Source organism: Trichoplax adhaerens, genomic scaffold (assembly GCF_000150275.1).
Source record: "Trichoplax adhaerens TRIADscaffold_2 genomic scaffold, whole genome shotgun sequence".
NCBI classification, from domain to species: domain Eukaryota; kingdom Metazoa; phylum Placozoa; class Uniplacotomia; order Trichoplacea; family Trichoplacidae; genus Trichoplax; species Trichoplax adhaerens.
This window is the reverse complement of record NW_002060944.1, coordinates 672,027-690,956: the sequence shown is the minus strand read 5'-3', so window position 1 is coordinate 690,956 and position 18,930 is coordinate 672,027. Positions and strand designations below refer to the sequence as shown.

The following is an 18,930-nucleotide window of genomic DNA, read 5'->3' as shown; positions in this document are numbered from 1 at the left end:
AGGTCTAGATCCACTAACTCTTTAGCTTGAAAAGAAATTGACCAAGATCAATCTTAATCAATATTCTTTAGTCGAACCCACACTTGTTCTACAGTAAATACAAGACGCGTCTACGAAAGTTACTGCCCATAAGTAGATTTACATAACTATCGTATATCTGCAATATGTTCTCCAACAAATGTAGTGAAAAGAAGGACACCAACATATCAACTTTTCATCAAGACTTATGCGGATAGCCAAAATCGACAATCCCTAAAACAAATATTCTAGTAAATTCGACATGCATAGCCAGCATAGGAGATTCCAATACGCACGCATCAATGATTGGCCCTTGACGCAGTCGCTATCTGTTTACAATCCATCACTGCTAGTGCTACCGGACGAGTACTGTATTGACATACTGTATACTGTACACTGTACGCAGAGTGAAGTACTGTACTGTACAGTATATTGTATACTGTACTGTACTAGTGCAAACTCCCGTCGCTTTGCTGACGATTTACGATAATGTGCTCATTTAACAGATAGTATTACCATTTGTCGTAGACCTGTCAGAGGTTCAGTAACTTTATACCGTGTACTGTGTAGTAGTAGAGTGTATGACATACTGTATACTGATATACATACCGCATTTCTCTAATCTTACAGTAACTCTCCATTTTTAGCTATGTGGAACACTCTTACCCACTCATTCATACTGTATAATATATATATATACAGTATATATTAGTGCAAGCTCCCGTCGCTTTACTGACGGTTTACGATAATGTGCTCATTTAACAGAGGTTCAGTAACTTTATACCGTACCGTGTATCAGATATAAAATGATTCGATTTCATTGATCACGCACGATACGTAAGTAGTTCATGAATAAGAATATAGAGTATGATTAACGGCCATTTTAGCTAGAGGTACAGTGCAAAGTGCCTCACAAGCCTTTCGCACTGTACCGCACGGCGGTTACTATGACAACTTTGGAATCGGAAAACGCCCAACCTAGTCAATTACAGTAAATCTACTGGGCTGGACCGGACTGGACTGGACTGGACTCCCTTCACGACACCTTCATTTTCTACTGCTTTTGACTCAAATTAACAACTTTCTAGTACACTGAAGGTCTGTACCGTCTGTCTGTAACGAAATAGTGTGCGCAGTCATACTGTACAGCAGCATCGTACTGTGGTAATTCTCTGAGAACGTGTAAGTAAACTGTATGAAACAAGAGGTACTGTATTATTCGAGTAATCATAATTCTATACTATTAATGGTGGAGCTGCTGCAAGACAAAAAGAACCTTCAGCAAACCCTACTTGGACTATTTCTACCAACTCCTTTAGCTTGCATAGAAAGAAAGAAATAAACTATGGCGGAATTCGTCCAACGAGCACTGGAGCAAATGCTACCAGAATTGGAAGACATGCAAGAAAATAACTTGTTTACTCGAGATGAAATCAGGTGTTGATTCATTTTTGTGCTATCATCGTCTTACTACCTAAGTGTGCTATCGGTTTATTAATGGAGTAGAATAAAGTTATAATGCCTCATAATATTAGAAACGACAGAATATACTGTCGATTAGATTGACTAGATAGGATATGCATACAAAACATGCACATTTCTGTACTGTGTCAATGGAAAATGGTTGATGAATGTTATACTCGTACACGAGGAATAGTACATGATGCCACGAGATACTATACAACATCTTGTACTTCCATAGAGTTCAAAAATACCTTCAGTCAGGTAAAGGATACAGTTCTGCTGATACATTACTGTATACCAGTTTTATTGAAAAGAATTATATATTACTATTGGCTTACTGAATCAACATATCCAGTTGCTTCATCGATCTTACATCTTTGAGCAGAACTCAACCTCTGACACCTCTATAAATTAGCACTAGCTTATGAATACAGTACTAGCATACTTTCTACAACTTGATCCCTTACACCTTACAACAAGCATGCAAATGGGTGCAGTCCAAACTTCAATCATAGAATTAATTATCTTGATACAATTATCTCACTAGATTTGCTCATTGTAGACCCACCTTTGAGCATTAAAAAATGGCATGATTCAGCTCCATTATTCTCATTGCAATCATATATCACTATTGTACTAGTATTTATCCAGCCAGCCTACCAGTATCGCTTTGTGTCCTTAATGACCGATTCAACGTTGCGCGAATGCTGTATTTGGCTACTTTTTAACTTATAAAGTATGTATTTATCAATTGTTAGAGCCTTGGTTAAGAAACGTACTCATTACGAATATCAATTGCAACGTCGCGTAGTTAGAAAGATCGATTTTATACGATATATCAAGGTATGGTATGCATGAATGGATTGCAAAGTACAACCAAACTGTACAAAATTGCATATTGAGAGGCTCGGACGCAAGACTGCATATCATAACATGTGCTAGTTTAGTAGAGCATGTTGATATCATAATGGTAGCTTTAAAATACTGGAATTGACTTAAATTATTTTTTTAATTTCAGCATGAAATGAATTTAGAAGCGGAAAGAAATAACAGGAAGCGGGTGAGCTCTTATGCATCTCCAATAATATTAATAGCTATTACATGAATAAGTAGCATGCCTACCTTACATTATCCCTATCAGTAGCAGAAACGCCAATAATAGAACGATGGAAATAGAGGTATCAGCAATGAATATTGTACCCACACAAAGCATGCAATAAAATTGTACTAATGCGGAAATTGCAATCCATAAATATAGTACTTCTACAATGCATATGACCGTAATGGATGGGTAGTTCTTGTTGCAAACGATAATCTCTTGTTATTCTTTAGTTGATTCTACAATACAGTAATCTCACTTGTCTTACTGATTACTAATTATCTTATACACCATAACCTATACTGTATCAGTAAGTACTTTTACATTACAAATATCAATTCGCATGAGCAATAGTATAAAAATCCACCCTTCCTAGCTTGCGCGACGTATCTCACTAACGTTGACACATTTATCACCTGATTTGTATGTATGCGTGTTGTATATAAAGAAACTTGGTATCTACAATAAGAAAAAAACTGTCGACTTTGCAATTATTAACCGAATTCATCGACTTTATCAAGTACGCTTATGAATTATTCAATTCAATAATGTCAACGATTTACTAAAGTTAATGGTTGTATCTTCCCTTTTTTTTTAACACCCCCTGCAAATTATAAACCACTATAGAAAGCATTAAGAAAATTTAGGGTAAGAACGTAGACGCTGTAAATTGATTTAGCTGCAAAGCAGCAATGAGACACATATAATAATTTATACTTAGTGTTTCCTATAGGAAAGAGATAAAATATCATTTTTGCCAATATAAGAGTATGACGTTATTAACAAACCGAGAAATCTTAAGTAACAAACTGTTATTATAATATCGTAGAGTGATTCAAAACTTTGGCTGGAATATATTGCATTTTCCAAAAATATGGTAAAATTTAATATCCTGTAAATAGTACTTATGCTAGAGATAATAACTTATTATCTTGAATGTGAAATTGGGCTTGTTGACAACTATCGATATTAATGTACTTTCATGCGGATAATATTAAAATTTATAGGGTAGTACCAAAGTTGTAAGCAAAGCCTTCTCTAGAATGTTACAAGCTCACCCTTACAGATCAGGTAAGAATATTACATATTTAATCGTAATATATATATACAAATTGAACATCTGAATGAATAGGTTCAATGCTTATCGGTATGCGATTTATGAAAATTATCGTTTATATCCATAGAATTTTGGATTATGGCTGCCAAGTGGGAATTTGAAGATAACAAAGATATTGATAATGCTAGGTAACAACTGAAGTTAAAGTAATCTTGTAGATACTATGAATGCGAAAATTTTTAGAATCTTACTTTCTTCACGCTTAAAAACGGATACCTCTAGACGAATCATGCAACTTGCAATTAGAAGAAACTCTACGTCAAAATCACTATGGCCGGAAGTATGTTGTTTACAATGTTTAATTATATTTCAATTCTAGTTTATATAACTTACTTGAATGCGGATTAAAATTATCTTTTTTACTAACTTGTTTTTTAGTATTTTCGATTGGAATTGCTTTATGTTGACAAGGTGATTAACTATACTGCTAGATAAATTACTGTGATATAACATGTTGCGTTCAAAGTCTCATCGCTTTGCTAGGATGACTACCATTTTTATAGTAAAGTAATTTCTTCTTTCATTTAAAAACTATATATTCTAGATGCGTAAAAGGCGACAAGTACTCAATATCAGCGAACCGAATCAAGACGTTAGTAATGCAATAGACGCATTGGAAACTTGTATATTTTAATAATAAAGCGCTGTATTCCTGAAGAATATCTATGGTACGATTTTAATAGGATTCCGGTGAAATGTCGGATGAATTTTTTGCTAACAAAATTGCTGACGTAGTCTATCAAAATGCTGTCAAGGCGATACCAGGTAATTGAAAGGCCGAATAAATCGTAAATAGATATAATCATTTAATTGTAGCTCTGGAATGGAATTATTCTCATAGATGCCTTGCAATAAGTCGATGTTAAACAAATCTCTTCTTTGCCTATTATTACATAACTTGCTTAGATGATATTGAATTTAGAATGTCATTTATTGGAATTTACAAATTATTTGAATCAACAAAGCAGTATCGAGACGCAATTTATAATAGGTAAGTAGTATTGGAATAATTCTAATTCATAACAACCTAGGTAATTACAATGAAAGTACATTTTGATCAGCTTGTCTCGCATAATAGTTTGTTAGATGACTTTCCCGATCAAGAAGCTAGTTGGCATTTCTTTGCCGAAAAAGAATATGATGATCATCCTGATATAAATGCGCTACCAGGTAAGGCATCTAGCTACAACGGTGCCTTAGCAATGTTGCGTCAGTATTATAAATTTTATAACGAAGTCTTAACTAACGGTGAAAGTTATTCATTATTGTAAGGTAACGAAATAGAAGATCTGATTGAACGTGTACAGTTACGATACGAGGAAGGATTAAAACAACTTAATACTGGTATAGTGATATCATAGATACATACAGTATTTTAACTTATTCTTGTATCGAATAATTTACAAATTCTTGCTACTTGATTTAGTGCAAATGTGGGACTACTATTTGTCATGGTACTACGAGAAAGTCGTACTTACTTCTCCAACGTGTCTATCAAAGGTGGTGCATCTTTACCAGCTCTGTCATTCAAGTTTAAGACATCATTCTAACTAATACTGTATATTTGCATCTGCTAGTTGGAAATTTTACTAGAAATATTTGAAAAAGCTGCTGCTGGAAAAAAGTTATCTGAAAATAAATATTTCTTATGGGTCAGATTATAGCAATAAATTTTGATACACATCAACCATTTCTATTACCGCAGTAAAGCAGCAAGGACTCTTTCAACTAGTATCAACGCAATTTTTTAATTTTTGTTATTATGGAATTCTAGATCAAGATCTTGCAGAAAATAAGAAAAGATCAAGATATTCCGGCCGTACTTGAAAAATATATACGTGATTTTAATTCGGAATTGCAATCTTGGAAATTTTATCTGACATTACTTTTAAGTTATCAAGGTATTTTAGTCAATTTATTTAAACGGGTTGAAATCAATGTATCGTATGTTTAACATTCGCATCAAGCAACGTTATTGCTCTTATTGATTATTACACATTTATTGAAATGTTCAATGGTATCTTATATCACAAATCGAATACTAGTTGATTATAATGTAAAGTATCTAAGTTTAAATATTATTTTCACTACAAGAATAAGTAAGTGGATGATAACTATTTTAATGTACTGTAGAAGTGTATGAAGAACACGATATTGAAAATGGATTTGATAAAGCCTTAAAGTGTCTACCAGTTAAGGTATGCTAAGCAAAATTTAAAGGAAAGGCGTTATGTAGCCAATATACGCGTATTTTATGTTTTCATCTTTAATCTACTAGACTTCGATTCCAATTTGGCAATTGCGACTAGAATGGTATTTAACAAGCAAGCCCAAGCTTGTAAATACTTTTTTAGAGGTAATACTACAAGCCCTTGTACGTTATGAAAACACTCTTGTAATCTGATATGGCACTGTCCCGTAATTCTAAGCATTGGACATTGCTTGAGTTTCATATTGTATTAGTAACATCGACACTCAGTTCTTTCCTGTAGTACTTAAACCAAATTACTACCTTGAAGTGATTGACTTTAAAAATGGTATAAAACATCATTGGTTGTAATTATTAAGATAGCCTATGTATTATTTCTACAGAAAACAATAAATCTATCTCCTGAAATCGCTAAGCCGATGCAAGAAAGATATTTAGAATGGACGGCCTTAAATAAGAGTATCAGAAAAGTTCGAAAAGTCTACACCAAGTAAAGTTGACCAATAACTAAAACTAATTCAATTCGCGATACTTAATTATAATTTTCAATCATGATTTGATAATTTAATTATGCCTCAATTGACCGAGTTAATCATTATTTTTGTGCTTGTACAGTCTGATAGCGAATTCTCTCGTATCTATTGAATTCCTTTGCATGTGTGTTGATATAGAACAGCAACAGGTACGGTTAACAACATAAATGTTGCTTCTTTCCGTATAAAAGTCAATTAACTAAATTATCCAATCTGTACAATTTAACTAGGCTCCCCCTGATATAAGCAAATTACGAAAATTATATGATTTAATTCTATCACAAATTGGCGAATCATCGGCAGGTAATTCCAACAACTTTAACATGCCAGATACAGTTATACGAGTATTTTTGTAAAATAGCATTAGTTAATTCACTGTAGGTAATAAGACATTGTCAAATTGATTATTTATTTTACGATGCAGAATATTGGATAAAATATATAAAAGCCGAGAAAGCCTGGGGACAGCCTGCTCTTGCTAATACAATTTACTGGAAAGCACTGAAGACATTGCAAGGGGAGGATAATTACGATTTTATAAAATCATATGCATTACTGTAACAGCCTGTCGAAACAAATTTATAAATTGATGGAACCGTTTTAAGTAATAAAATTGATTTCAGTACTACCGAGATCACCATTACGCTTACAACGACTTTAACTTTGACTAAAATCGCACAGCAGCGTACAGTTGATAGCTATGGCTTCCTGAGTTTGTGTATGGCATTACGCAATGTACTGACGAATATGCCGTAATATACGCAGACATGATAGTATGTATAACATCCAGTTCGGAAAATGATTATGCTATACATTGATGGATAGTGCTAGAGGTTTTACCTTTATGCTCTACGGTTCAACAATATTCAGCTAAAGCGTAACAAATTCGACGATACTTTCATATTGAAATAAAAGCAAATTAATCCAGCGTAGTAAACATTACAATATTTCGAATTCTTTTGGTGTAGACTAAAATATGTCAGCTAAAGCATCTATGGGATTAAAATTCCGTATATTACCTGTATGGATAGGTATTGTAAAATCTTCAGATCGACTCTAGCTTGACTAGACAAATTAGCATATTCTTCTTGATCTTTATTATGCACCTGGAGCTTAGGACTTTTACTACAAATTGAAGTTACTTTGTAGTTTACGGTATTCCTACACACAAATACAGTAACTTTTTTCTCGATCATAGTGCTAGATATAGCCAGCTCTTATTCCTTTCGACTGCGAGTGGTTATGAGCACTAGCAGTAACTACAGAGCTCTAGATACGGACGATCAGGCTTTGGAGAGAGGCTAAAAGTGTATTTGCACAACGTGGACGTACAATTACTATAGTACGAGTATATTACAGTAGCGGTTGCTTTTCCACTATGAATGGATATGCTTAGGATTAATTGGTCAAGCGGCTAGGATTGGCTAACCATTTAGTCGATCATAAGATTGATTGGTCAAACCTAGGATTGGCAAGCGCTTTAGTCAATCTTAGGATAGACAAACCTATGATTGGCTAGTCCTTTCATCAATCCTAGGATTGATTGGTCAAATTTAGGATTGGCTAGCCCTTTGGTCAATCCTAGGTTTGACTAGGACTTTGATCAATCCAAGGTTTGACTAACCATTTAGTCAATCCTAGGCTAGGTCTGACATGACTAACCCTTTAGCCAATCCTACATTTATTGGATCAATCTTAGGATTGACCTAATTCGAGTTTTGACCATCACTTATGTGAGATACTAATAGTACAGTAGAAAACAATCAGATATTGCTTTTTATGGAAGTATTGAACTTTTGAATCTCACCAGTTTAGTGCAGTACTACTGTACGCTAATCCAAAAACATAATAAACGTTAAACTTTGCGCAATACGTTTTACTTATGGGTACACTCGTGCCTTGATAGTTTAATTATACCTCAATGAACCAAGTTGATCAATTATGTTCATACTTTTACAGCCTGATAGCGAATTCTCTTCTAGTCAATTTATCTGTATTGTATGTATATTGATATAAAGCAGCAAAAGGTGTAGGTGACAACATCAACGTAGCTTCTTTCCGTGTAAAAGCCAATCAGTTCAATTATTCAATCTTGACAATTTTACTAGGCTGGTCTGATGTAAGTACACGTAAATTACCAAGATGACAGGATTAAATGCTGTCACGAATTAGAGAATGATCAGCAGGTAACTCCAACAGCTTGAACATGGCAGATCCCACTGGACGAGTATAGATGTCAAGTTTAAACATCAAAAGTTAATTTATTGTACGTGCTAAGGCACTGTCAGATTGATTATTCAAAGTTATGCAGAATAGTGTATAAAATATACCCATTAAATCGACAAAAGCGGAAAAAGCCTACTGGCAACTTGCTCTCGTTAATACAATTTATTGGAATGTACTCAAGATTTTACAGGGGGAAGACAATGACGATTTTATAAAATCATATGCATTACTGTAATAGCTAGTCGAAATAAATTTATAAATTGATAGAACTGTTTGAGAAATAAAAATTGATTTCACTTCTGAGATGATCATCATTATCATAATTGTCACGACTTTAGCTTGAACTTAAATAATACAACAGCGCACAGTAGATGATAACTACGGTATGGCATACTGAGTATGTGGATAACATTACGCTAGATACCAACGAAGATGCGCCGATATAATAGTAAATATTACCGGGTAAGTCAACTTTGGAAAATGATTAGGCTGTACATTAACAGATCATCAGCACGCATTAATAATAATATTTTGATAATATAAATGCCAAATGATGCAAAAGTTTTATATAAACGAGAGTTCTACACTTCAACAATATTCAACCAAACCTGTAGCAAAATGCGACTTTACTTTCGTATTGAAACAGAAGCATATTAATCAAGCTTAGTTAACATGACTTCGAATTCTTTCGCTGTAGAGAAAAACATGTTTGCTAAAGCATCTAAATAGATTAAATCAAGACGTGATAAAAATGTCAATCTATCTGCTAGGCTACGCATACTGCCATCATCGCAATAATTGAAAGTGCTAGATAGAGAATCATTCGTTTCTCTATCCGAAGGCGGCGATTGAAGTGATTCTGCCATTTTATCAAATCCATTAGAAATATCATCCATCTCTGTACAGTAGTGGGAAGGTTCAATTTTGGTAAATAGCCTACAAGGTAAGTATTGAAACAGGAAAAAAAATTACAATAACATTTAGTAATAGTTATTTATTATATGATCTAAATAGCATCTTGGTTTTAAATAAGCAGATAATCCTTTTTGCACCACCCATACGTGTATTCGAAATATATCAACTTTAGACTAACTGATAAAATTTAATTTTCCGCATTCTTACAATGAATCTTGCATCCCTGTCACAGAATCCCATAGATCTTGTATAGGATTATCGACTCCTTCTACTTGTTTATAATTACCAGCATCATAATCATAATTAAAGATATTGGCGTTTGCAGTATCATCATCTTTGGCATTTTTGGGGCAATAACTCTTAAGATTAGGTGATAAAAATGAATAATAGTTCATATCGTTTTCTTCATTTGACGAAGACATCGAGTCAATACCATTTCTTTCATCATTTGCCGGATAATTACTGGATGGACTTTCTTTACGCAAGCTGCTATTACTGCCATAGTTACTTAGTCTCCAGAATGAATAAATATTCCCTCCATCTGATAAAGCTAAATGATTATTGGAATTTGTCATGCACTTGATATCAGAATCGTCTATTGGAACTGATGTTTCCTACAATAACACATATATGAAATTAAAATGCAGTCCAGGTAAGCATTAATGTAAGTTAACTACTTTAACAAACAATTGATACAAGAAAGATTGATGTATAAGTACCACATTGAATTCATATTTTATAATTACAAGTTATATTTTAGCATTAGATACTCCTTAGTGCTATTCATATTCTTATGATGAATAGTAAACTCTCGTCTAAAAAATATTATACAACGCAGCTCCTAAACACTTTAATGCATGCTCGACTAAAAAGGAAATTAACCACAGTATATTCGAATGGAGGAAAGAATTCTTAAATCGAAAAAAGTTGTAATTTAAAATATAATAATGCCACAACTATGCTTGTTCAAAATCTGGCCAAGTATTAATAACTCGAAAATAGTTCCTTCAATACTCATATTGCAAATACTTCAGATTCTAATCGATTCTGATACGTTGTATTTATCCATGCCTAACTTACCGCCGGTGATGGGCTACGCGAGGTTACACTATATGTTGCTAAATTAGTTTCACTTGAAAATCGATGAAAGGAATTTCTGTTGAATTTTGCCCTTATACATTCAAGACTAAGTAAAATTTTTTTAACATGACCTAATATGAATGAAAGGCGAAAAATATGTACAATGAAGTTAATAATAATTGCAAAATGTATGTAAAAGAAAAGCAGAATCGTTTTAGAATCTCATTTAATCACCTAATTTATGGATTCCTATTTCATTTAAATCTTCTTGTGTTATATCGATTACGGATGATATACTCTCATATTCGTTGTCCGAAAAATTGGATAAATATTCTGATAATTGCAGAAGCTGCAACCAATGCTTTACGTTATACTGAAAGGTAATTTAACAAAGATATCTTAAGATTGTTGCTATCATAAATTGATTAAGATACCGGTTTTAGCTTGTAAAAAATGTAATGATAATGTATAATATCATGATTTGTTCATTTGCCAGTATCATATTTCGTCTAGGCTTTGTTAATACTGTAAGTATTAGTATGTAAGAAACGGAAGTCATTGATAAATAGTTCTTGATATATCTACATATTGTTTAGGAAAGTTTTAGCAGCAAGGTCACTGCTTTCTCAAGTGAAACATCAAATAATTAACTAATCAATCCCAAATAACTATAAGAAATAATATATTTCTGCTACTACTGCATTTATTTAATACAGATAAAATTATTGCTAAAGTCTTGTATTTTATATTACCGCAAATTAAACTACTAGCAATAAGAATGACAGGATTCACGTGGTCTGCCACTAACCGGACTACGAGCAATCAAAATCGGAAAATGAGGAAGAGAAATAGCCTCGTTAAGGATAACTCTTTGATCTGAAGAATCCGTGATGCCTATTGCATTATATTCCTAAAAAATATAAAGCATTGCAATCAATTGTTACTATCTATATCTTTTCCGGGATTAATAGACTACAGGCATAAAATGTAGAAAGTTGTTCTGACAATAAATCTTTACATTACTAATTAATAATCAAGACACTCCAATGTTTGTACAATCCGCTATCAATGCCTTCCATAGGATTAAAACTCGTCTATTACCTGCATAGATAGGTATGGCAAAATCTTCATATCGACTCCAGCTTGAATGAATAAATTAGAGTATTCTTCTTGATCGATAGTATGCAACCAGAGTTTTAGACTACTAGGCTGTTATGATATAAAACGGAAGGCTTTAATATAAGAATGCAAGATATTTACATTATGGACGGTAACATTTAAGAAGGCACAATTGTTTTCTCATGCACGCGATTCCATTCAAGAGAATTATTGTTAGAAAAGTTTTAATGATTGTCTATAGGATTGGTATTAATAATATTGACAAAATGACGAATCAGCATCACGTCGTATCGTTAAAGTAATTGCTATGCCCATGAAAATGACATTTTCAAAAGCGTAAAGCATCCTTGAATTTGGCCTTAATATGTAATGACAGCAAATTATATCGCCTAATATTCGACGTAGCTCCCCTCACAATATTGGTATTCTTATAGGAGCAAGAATGAGATATATCAAATTGCTGCATAAATCGATGACATTAGACATTAGCATCTCTTGTAAGATTAATATATTTACGTGAGCAAAACTTGGCTGAAGTTTAGAGTAAATTTATCGAAAGAAATTATAGGCACTGAATCTTCCTGAATTCGTTATGACAATCTATCGAAAATATGCGTTTATGACACCATACCTTTTCAAAATCTTTACTATCCGACTTTCCTTTCTCAACTGTGGATTTTGCTATAAATTAATAGAAAGAAAGAGTTCTGCTTAAAACTAGAAATTAGAATGTTAGCAATTGAAGCGATTACTATTTCGTTTAGGGAAAACTTGTTATTATAGAAGCAATGATGATATCAGTTGCTATATTCTTCTGAAATAAAGTCTGAAATGAAAAATTTCAAATTACCTCCATCGATAGCAGGATTAAGAGTATAAACATCGTGACTAAAGTCGATACTGTAAGTTCTTTCTCTCTCTTCTATGCTATCACTGCTAAAATCTAAACGACTTATTCGTTTAGGTCCTAACATTGATAGAGTTCTGGCACGCATCATGCCTAACATGATAAAATTAAGCCATCCAACACTGATTAATATCAGTTAAAGTATTATTTCTCCACTTACCAGGATATAATTTTACTTTAGTCATCGAAATTGCTACACGATTCTTAGCAATAAATATTCCAAAAGATAAAATCAAATAGTCATAGTTATCCTTACCTAGAGGTACTTTCCCTGTAGGAGAAATGTCTAAAAGCCTGTGAGAAGCAATATTTTGCATGATGTTTAACTGATTAATATATCCAGCATTTTCTGTTGTAATCTGATTAAAGGCTGATACTATAGCCCCATCTTTTTCAATCCTAACCGGTTTAGATCGACCACTATTGTCTAATTGGACAAGATGTTGCCGTTAAAAGCAAATATTAAAATAACACTGTTGACAAAACTCTATTTTTCTCCTTATTATCATTTCCGGGAGAATGATTTTACTGGCTCTTGAATATATAGACAATCATTTACAATAGATCGACTATACCGTGGTTAATTGCATGATTCTGAAGGCCTAGGGATACTTTCGGTGAATAATAATCCTTTCTAATATTAGAATTGATTGAAATAAAACCTACATAGTAGCAGTTTAAAAGATATAACCTCGAATTTACAATTTTATATTGTGCACCATAGAAATTTTATTAAGTTATGATAATTTTAAATTATACGGTGCATAAATTACAATATTTTCTCTCGAACCTAATGGCACGCTAGTATGACTACTAATAATTTGCCCACTTTCGGAGTGATCTCTTACGTCCATCATATTATTAGAACGCTTATGGTTGCCACTGCCACGGCCATTGGATCCTATTCCATGTAGATGGTTTCGCGGATCGGGATAATGTTCAATGACTATTTCAGTTTGTGCTACTGTCGAGCTTTCGGGAATATCAAATGAAGATGCTTTATTTTTCTTACTTTTTTTAACGTTATTAGTCTGTGGTTGATATTGTGAAATGAATTATTTTAGCCTCTGGAATGAATAATAATTTTATAGATCTAATCGAGTTATGGAAGCTTAATTGATTTCCTATAGCCGAAAATTAATTCAATGTATAACACTTTCAAGGATTTTTTTTGCAATAATGTAAAGGCTCTGCAAAACTTGAACAACTTTTGCTATAAGCCTGCCGTACAATGGGTATGGCAGAATTGATCAGATTATGGGAAGTAATGTTTTTCGAATTGAAGAAGGTGTATCATAAATTATAAAAATTTATTAATCAATAAATTACAGTATTTACAGACAGCAGAGCTTCAAATATAAACATGATAAATTAGTTAGGATTCTTGGAAAGAAACACCAATTAAATTATTTATATCAACAGGAATATGTAGTCGATAGATTATGACCCTATTTTACGGTACTAAATGTTTACCTTATCTGAATTTTCGTTATCCTGATCAAGATGAGCTGACTTTCTTATACTATGTCTGAAACTGGACGGCTTTTCCTTTTCTTTCATAGCTCCTGTGAACAAAATCATATGTAGGTAGTGAATTTACTGCAATGTATTTTAGCAATAAGTGCCAACGCCGAGACGCAAAAGTTCTATACATGGCTGTAGATGATGCAGTAATTATACGTCAGAAGTTATATTCAAACTCAACACTAAGTATCAAAAGGATTGATCTGTTAAAAGCTAATATCAGGACATGAAAATTAACAACCAAGTCAATAAGATATGCTGTAGTATCAATGCAATAAGTACTTGAGCATATGCAGTGCTTATGCAATATCTAATTACAGCAATTGACTACGTCTATAACACTTCAATTACAACGATATTGCGCTATGAAATATTTGTAAACTTTACGAAAATTCTTCGCTGATAGGTTCAATATATATAGCAGACATCTTATACCGAATTGAACTGCCGTAGTAAGATCAAAATCATCTGGGTGAAAACTGTCAAGTTAAGGTGATGATCAATTCTATCAGTAATTAATTAATTTCAACACCTAATGATTGTCTCAATATTTTTTGAGATTTGCTAAACCAAATTTAACAGCTACCGTACTATAAGACAGAATTTATCTGTTTGCTAGCTATTAAATAGGTTTGATGTCACTTCTTCCTTTCAATAAAGGAACAATCATTTGTCGCATGTTCTAGTATGCTTATATCCGTATAGTAATTTCGAGCAGGATTTTAGATAATTTCTCGAACTACCATCGCCACTACATTTCTATCACTACTTTTATTACTAATTAATACTTAACCTTCAATAAGAAGGCGGATTTCATCGACCAAGACCGAGGAATTAAATTTATTAGCAATATCTAATGCGGTTTCACCAAAGTCATTTTTAATCATGACGTCGATTTCATGCTGATAAAAAAGAAATAATTTGAAAATTTTCCAGTTGCATTTCCTGTTAACAGTTTTATAATAACTGCAAAATGATAATTATGAGACGGTCACAATTTATGCTATTAATTCTAGTGAATTAAACTATTTCCATAGTGAAGAAGATTTACCTCGATTAATAGTTCTACTACTTCGATTTTACTGAATAATGTAGCTTCATGTAATGCCGTCCCATTAGCCGCTTTACGATTGATATCAAATCCAGCCTCAACTAATACACTAATTAACGAAAAATCAGGTGTTAAAAATGACGTTTACTATCTCATCGTTCGGTTTCTATTTTTTGCTACTGTTTTAAATATTATCGGTATTCCTTAGTCTCTATTCTGCCATTTACTTTACAATATCTGCACGTCCACAACGGGCCGCGGTCATTAACGGACTTTGATCATCCTTATGAATATGAACAAATTTCTCTTTCCATATTCCTTCCAGCAAGGCTTCAACAACCTGTGCATAAAAAAAATAATAGATGGAATTTATTCTGTAAATAGACTAATTGCTGCGAGGTCAGCCTGAATCGAAGAAAATTTTTCCATTTCAAGTGCATTACATACAATGATACGATATTATCTCGGACGAAACATTAGTGAACAATGCCGAAATGACAGTACACGCGAATTTTGATACTAGTAATTTTTTGATACGGAACTATTCTGCAGTTGGTAGTTGCTATCCTATCTGAAGAGATCGAAAATAAGCCTATACACCTAAAACTATGCAAGTACTAGCACGTAGAGATTGCAACATGCTTACCTTTTTGTAGCCATATTGGCATGCGAGATCTAGAGCGGTTTCTCCAGCTCGATTTTTCATCGTTGCTGCTATTGATTTTGTTAACAGAAATTTGACCTAAATTAAAGGACAGAAATTTAAATGATCGATTTCAATAAAGTTAAAATTATGCTCTTATCTGTTGTCATCTATCTGTACTATTTTTATAACAGAATTAAAAAGTACCACTTTGAAGTGGCCATCTTGCACTGCTAAATGTAGAGGTGTATCGCCGCTGCGAGACTGCAGATTAACGTTAGCACCAGCTTCAATTAAAATATCTAAAGCATTTAATGCATCTTTCCAACAAGCTAAATGGAGTGGAGACATGCCTATATGTGATTAGATATAGAAAATGAATTATTTTAGATCCATTTCCATCTGATATAGTCTTACCCTAAATGATCAGCGGTATGTTTATAAGAATTTACCATTACAGTCCGTAATATCTAACGAAGCTCCAGAATCGATGAGCAGTTCAATAATGTCACGATTATCGCATAGAGCCCCATAATGCAATGGAGAAAGACTATGAAGTGCAGAAAAAAGGCTTGGTAATTAATAACTGATCATGGCTATTTTCGCCTACTTTATAAAGGAATCAGGAGTAGGTACAGTATAATCTTGAATAGAAATGATGTAGAGGTAAATTTCATGATTCTCAAATTACAAATCCATAACTACAATATCAAGGAGACTGAAGAAGAAAATTCTCTTCAGGCTGTTTTAATTTGGTTTATTTTTACCTTAGATTTTATTAGCTTTACTTATTCAAAGTGAAGATAACAGAGTAGAATAGAAATTACGAGATCGTAACATATAGCAACGTAATGAATACATACGGAAACTGCCGGTTGTAACAAGGAGGATATTGTTTAGAATTTATAGCGGAGCAAGATTCAACAGTAAGAATAGTTATCATGGTAAACCCTAAATCTACCTATGGTTAATTTCTCCTAATGAACGGATTCACATCTAAAGCCAATTTACCTAGTACTGTCTTGGAAATCAATATTGAACTTTTTGGAAATTCCTTTCGGTCCATTCGACATGAAAGCTAGTCAATAGATAGAATGTATTTAAATGATCAACAGAATTGTTATTTAATAACAGTATATAAGTAACATATAATATCAATTATTATTGGATAAAATACTGCAATATTAAGGTTATTTTTAATGAAAATATGGATTTTAAAAGTAATTGCAGACGAAAGTATTCATTGCTTTTGCTGTTAAATGAAATGATAGAAAGATGCTAGCATTCCTATAGGAAATGTAGATTTCAATGTGGAAGAAGCTGAAATTAGATTAATAATCGTTGTTGTGTCGAATTCTACAATATTACGGATATTACTTTAGGAAATTTAATGCTAAAATTAACCGTGGATGAAAGTAGATTTAGCTTTATCTGTATACGGTATTAAAAGGTAAATCTTTTGTTTATATTAAAAACAAGTACAGTAGTAGTGGAGAGATATTATTTTTATATTATGATTGCAGATCATCTTTTTTCGGTTACCAATTTAAACTATAGCGAACCGAATACTGTAAAAAAATTTTTCTCGACGCTAGCAACTCTAGTATCTTGTAGTGGCTATTCAGGAATCCTTGTATAACCATAAAGGAATCACATTATTGATAATGGAAGAATAGTATATATTGATTTTAGTGTATCATCTTCCTCGTTCTAACTCTCATAATAAATATTTTGATATTACAGAAGAAATGAATGTCTCTGCTAATATTAAATGAATAATATTAGTCCTTTACCACCTCCAACCTGATGATGTGGGACAAAAGTAATAAGGATGAGTCGACGAGGATAGGGGCAATCAAGATAACTAGGTTCTTGTATTTATAGGCGTAGAATGGCGTTAATACGAGTATATATGTCTGTTTTAATCTTATAATATGATAAAAATAGATCTTAGCTGGTTGTATCGATAAATATGTATTGATGTCATATAAGCAAAAGTCAATGAGATTCCAAGAATTTAATCAAAAAATGAAATATTTAAAGGATGTGGCATTATAATTATCATAACGAAGGGAAGGAAGGTAGTGGCAACCGTTGGCGTTGATTTTCCGCTATAACAGGAAGAAATTGCCCTAACTTATGAAGTAAATTAACTTTCTTCCGTTATGACATCATTAATTCATTCTTAGAGGCTCTTAGAACTTTCAAATTTGATTTGAATATTGTTCATTACAGTTGAAATAAAAGTCATTACTTAAACAAGTTCATTAAAAGTAAATGCCCAACCTCAGTGGTGCTAATTCGTATAAGTGTAAAACGGAACACTTACCCCAACCTCTCCAATTTTAGTCTTTTATTTCAGTTGACATTTGAGTAAAATTAATACTCACTAGTCTGCCGCTATTATTTTTATAGCCGTTAAATCGTTCAAAAATTTGATTTGGAATAACAATGTCATAATAGAGTTTTGAAATTAAAAGAGGTACAAAGTATCGGATGTTCTAAACTAATAGAATTAAAAGCACGTTTTGAAATGTTTAAAATGGTGTTATTACAAATTTAAGTAAAATTTGAGCTAGTCAATTATAACTATAGCCATGAAGAGTCCTTAAATCTTTAAATGCTGCTAATCGTATTTTTTGATTCTAGAAGTTAAATATTCTTAATTTCGATACTGGCAGAATCCACGTTTATTCATCCTATAGACAAGAATTTATTGCCTTGGTCATTAGACAAGTGATTTCTTTTTCTTAAAAAACTCGAGGCTTTGCCCAGCTTAGGATAATATAATCCTCGTCATCAGTTAATTTTTTTATAATTATTAAAAGCATTTATAGCAGTCTTCGAAGCTAGCAGTATGGATACGCAACTTAGTAATAAAGAGTTATTTAGGTTTAATTAAAGCAAAACAGAACCAGATAGAGATGCAGGTGTAAATTATCACCTTTTCTATTGAAAAGGTTATTACCATAGGATAGAATTGTTCAACAGAACGAAATAGTTCTTACTTGAAGGGTGAATAAAT

General features: G+C 32.7%; 2 protein-coding genes across 2 annotated transcripts; one reads left to right on the top strand and one right to left on the bottom strand.

The window, feature by feature from the left end:
• Nucleotides 1–1,363: 1,363 nt before the first annotated feature.
• On the top strand, nt 1,364–7,001 carry TRIADDRAFT_52922 (uncharacterized protein; the record flags this gene model as incomplete). Its single annotated transcript, XM_002109705.1, has 19 exons — nt 1,364–1,455; nt 2,241–2,325; nt 2,501–2,542; nt 3,589–3,652; nt 3,766–3,826; nt 3,882–3,978; nt 4,243–4,290; nt 4,382–4,463; nt 4,605–4,689; nt 4,777–4,868; nt 5,125–5,198; nt 5,276–5,350; nt 5,473–5,599; nt 5,832–5,896; nt 5,977–6,054; nt 6,291–6,397; nt 6,523–6,589; nt 6,671–6,743; nt 6,865–7,001. 19 exons carry the CDS (start codon nt 1,364–1,366, stop codon nt 6,999–7,001), a joined length of 1,551 nt encoding a protein of 516 aa, XP_002109741.1.
• Nucleotides 7,002–9,319: 2,318 nt separating this feature from the next.
• On the bottom strand, nt 9,320–16,978 carry TRIADDRAFT_52921 (uncharacterized protein; the record flags this gene model as incomplete). The annotated part of the gene is made up of 18 exons (XM_002109128.1): nt 9,320–9,602; nt 9,789–10,195; nt 10,662–10,792; nt 10,896–11,034; nt 11,470–11,571; nt 11,763–11,870; nt 12,412–12,461; nt 12,631–12,780; nt 12,944–13,114; nt 13,478–13,718; nt 14,161–14,252; nt 15,005–15,113; nt 15,263–15,371; nt 15,490–15,602; nt 15,909–16,004; nt 16,113–16,258; nt 16,358–16,455; nt 16,917–16,978. The coding sequence occupies 18 exons, from the start codon at nt 16,976–16,978 to the stop codon at nt 9,320–9,322; spliced, it is 2,607 nt and encodes an 868-aa protein (XP_002109164.1).
• Nucleotides 16,979–18,930: the final 1,952 nt, after the last annotated feature.